This window comes from Convolutriloba macropyga, chromosome 1 (assembly GCF_964194025.1).
Source record: "Convolutriloba macropyga chromosome 1, txConMacr16.3, whole genome shotgun sequence".
In the NCBI taxonomy this organism is placed as follows: domain Eukaryota; kingdom Metazoa; phylum Xenacoelomorpha; order Acoela; family Convolutidae; genus Convolutriloba; species Convolutriloba macropyga.
In genome coordinates this window covers 39676956-39680114 of record NC_134468.1, presented here as the reverse complement: position 1 = coordinate 39680114, position 3159 = coordinate 39676956, and the positions used below count along the sequence as shown (strand labels likewise).

Here is a 3159-nt window from a genome sequence, read left to right as displayed (position 1 = left end):
GTTAAGTCCAAATTTTTTGATCAGCAAACGGAATCTATTGACTTCAATACAGCTGTTGATAATGTATACTTTGACGGTCTATGAATTTTGTTTCTAAATTTGAACCCTTTATCATTTTTTTGTACTTTCTTGCGCTCGCCCATCTCTCTGGTTCCCAATTACTTTAAAGTGAAATTGATCGCTTTAAACAAAAGCTAGCCAAAATCAAAGCTAGTGTCATGCCTGAACTGCTGGAAAGAAAGTTCCTCAGAAATTTTATTTGGTTATGCTACATCTTACCTAGCTTAACCGATTAATATTTCTAAGAAGCTTTTTTTCAGCAATTAAGGCATGACTGGTTTGATTTTATCTAAGTTTTGTTTAAGGAGGCCCATTTTGTATCCAAATAAAATAATAACAATTGCCCCTCTGTTTTGATATTTAAACGGCTCTATTGCTGATATCTATACTCCTCGAAATGCCGTAAAAGTGTTAAGCATATACCTACACAACCTGAGCACTTTCAGGTGACTTTTTCACCAGGGACTCATATTTCAATACAATTTTCATAACCAGAGTCTGGCTTCCAAGTAAATACGACTTTTTTGGTAATATATTCAGTTGTAAATTAGAAGTTGTGAGTGCACAAAAGTGAACATTTTTGATAATCAGCTTTTTTCTTGTTGTTTTTTCCACTACTTTTCTCTCTTAAGTACAAGCAGTTCATTACACGATCTTTCTCCTGTGATACCCTTGACTATAATTGTTTAAATACATTTTTTGCCCAGATTCGTGAATAGCACATATTAACGTTCATTGACAAAATTTTACAGCGAGTAGTGTTTTGTTTTTGTTGAAAAAAGTTAGTTTAATACAGAGCTATTCATTTTCTATGTTTCTGCTTTTTTCCGTTCTTGCCCGTTATCGCCCGAGGGACTTAGTGCACTGACCCGAGGGTGCTTGAGTCCGAGTGATGGACATGAGGCCCGAGGGAAACAAAGATTTTATTCTAATGTTTTAAGAGAATCAAAGAGTGCGAGCGTCTTGAATTTCTACTGAAATTGAAATTAAGAGTACAATTCTTCTTAAAAATATACAGGAGTTGAAATAAAAACCTCTCGGTCTCCGATAACAAAGCAGCCAATTACTTATATATTCTCTATTTTTGCCTTAAATTTAGAGTCCTAAATCAGAACATTAAGGTTAGGGCAAAAGATTAGATTTTTACTTCTTTAGGTCGAAGTTCAATCTTTCAACCTAAGCTCTCTGCTTCGAAGTTTCAGTGGCCGATGAAGTCGTACCCTGGGTTCTCTAACAGAGAAAACGCTTGCTAGTGAAGTCATTTTGTGTAAATTTTGATAAGTGTTCGCAACAAATTAGAACAACACATTGATTAGTATATTGGGTTCCAACTCGGACTAGCGTGATTCAACTATGCGCGGTACAGTAATCGATTCGTAGTTGACCTCTCTAGTTAGATCTATGAATGCGCTTTATCTGTAACCACACAGACCGGAGGACCAGACGGCAGCATTTTTGAGAAAAGTGAGTAATCTTGAAACTATGGTAAATTCAAATAAGTTTAAAAAATCAGAAATTAACTCAGAAGAACTTCAACAATGATATCAAATTGCGTGCTACTATTTATTATTATCGGAAAAGTTGTATTTTTTCAAGCAAGAGCTACAGCAGCGTCATCAGCAAATGACTACAAGACATCGAAAGTCATCAGAGTAGTAAATGCGAGGAAGGTGCATGAGGAATATTGGGATAAGAAGTTGGCTCCAAACCCAGGAGACAATGAAATTATTCTTGCGCTGAAGAAAGAAGTGTTGTTTGTTGTGAACCTTCTGGCAGATACCGAGATCATAGTCAAAAAGTTGGCAGATTATATGGGACACCAAAAAAAGGTTTCTTCCTATGAATAAACATTTGGATCTTTTCCGTTTGTGCCCCCCCCCCCCCCAGCTTAGCGGGTGCATATTATTTGCAACCCCCAGACGCACGTGCAATATTTTTACATAATGATTTACTATGTAATGACACGTGCTCTGTCACTGGGGGGAACATAACTTACTGGGGGGGCACAAACGGAAAAGATCCAAACATTTTATTTGCACCGCCAAACGCACGTGCCATATTTTTTTTCACTAGTGATATTCTACGTATTGGCACGCGCTTTGTAAATGGCGGTGCAAGATATACGGGTGGTAAATGGGGCTGCATGATATGCTGGGAGGGGGGGGGCAGAAAAATTGATCCGAATGTAGGAACCGACATCCAATTACAAAGAGTGAGAAAAACGATGTCAGGACAATTTACACAATTCCATTCTTACCAATGCCATTATATCGAATGCCATTATAACCAAAGCCATTACACAATGGCATTACTCAATGGCATTATACCAAATGCACTTTGATATTTCCGTTCAATAATTCGTGTACAAATGAGCAGTCGCTGTAAGACGTATGTTTTTTGATATTAAGTTCCTCAAAAAACAGACCCCTCGGGGTGTAACTATCTCTTTTTTTCCGGGGGACTTGCCGTTTTTCAGATGGACTTCTTGGTTCTGAGCAGACTTTCAAGTCTCCGGAAAGGTTTCTGATCAGACCGTACGGACTCTGGAAAGAGCTATGTTGAGACTATGCAGACAATATTACACAACTATCCAGACCCTAGACCACGCTACGGTCAGACTATCCAGATTCTGGGCAAGACTGTGATCAGACTATCCAGACCATAGGTAGCGCCCTGATCAGACCTTACAAACTCTGGATGGGGTCCTGATCAGACTGTCCAGATCGTAAATAGTGCTGCCAGACTCCGTGGAGTGGTCTCGCTCGCTTTACCCCCCTGCGTGACCCAAGTCGGTCTGATCAGGGTTCACTTGGGTCGTGCACCTGTTCCTGGGTAACAGATACGTGTAATAGCGACTCCTAATTTGTATTCAGATTATATATCGAAATTATTTATGTGCATTGGTTATAATGACTTTCGGTAAACTGTCATGCAACCGACTAAAACATATTGCTCCTTAAAAGTTTTAAATGCATATCCCTTGGGCGAAACTTATTCTCCTCCATCATGGTGACCAAAGTTCACTTGCAAGCATGGGTGGTTATTTTTATGTTTTGCATAAACAACGCGGCCCCAATTATGAATTCAATAGATCTGATG

General features: G+C 38.9%; 1 protein-coding gene across 2 annotated transcripts in view; it reads left to right on the top strand.

Annotated features, from left to right (window-relative positions):
• Positions 1 to 1389: 1389 nt before the first annotated feature.
• LOC142348822 (uncharacterized) overlaps positions 1390 to 3159 on the top strand; it is a 5549-nt gene continuing 3779 nt past the window's right edge. The window contains exons 1-2 of one of the 2 annotated variants that reach the window (XR_012760778.1): positions 1390 to 1524; positions 1657 to 1889. Coding sequence is in view for 1 of the 2 variants with exons in the window: in XM_075400351.1 (XP_075256466.1) it covers positions 1599 to 1889 (291 nt within the window). In the remaining variant the exon portion in view is untranslated. Of the gene's footprint in view, positions 1890 to 3159 lie in introns of both variants that reach the window. The other variant, XM_075400351.1, reaches the window with a different exon arrangement.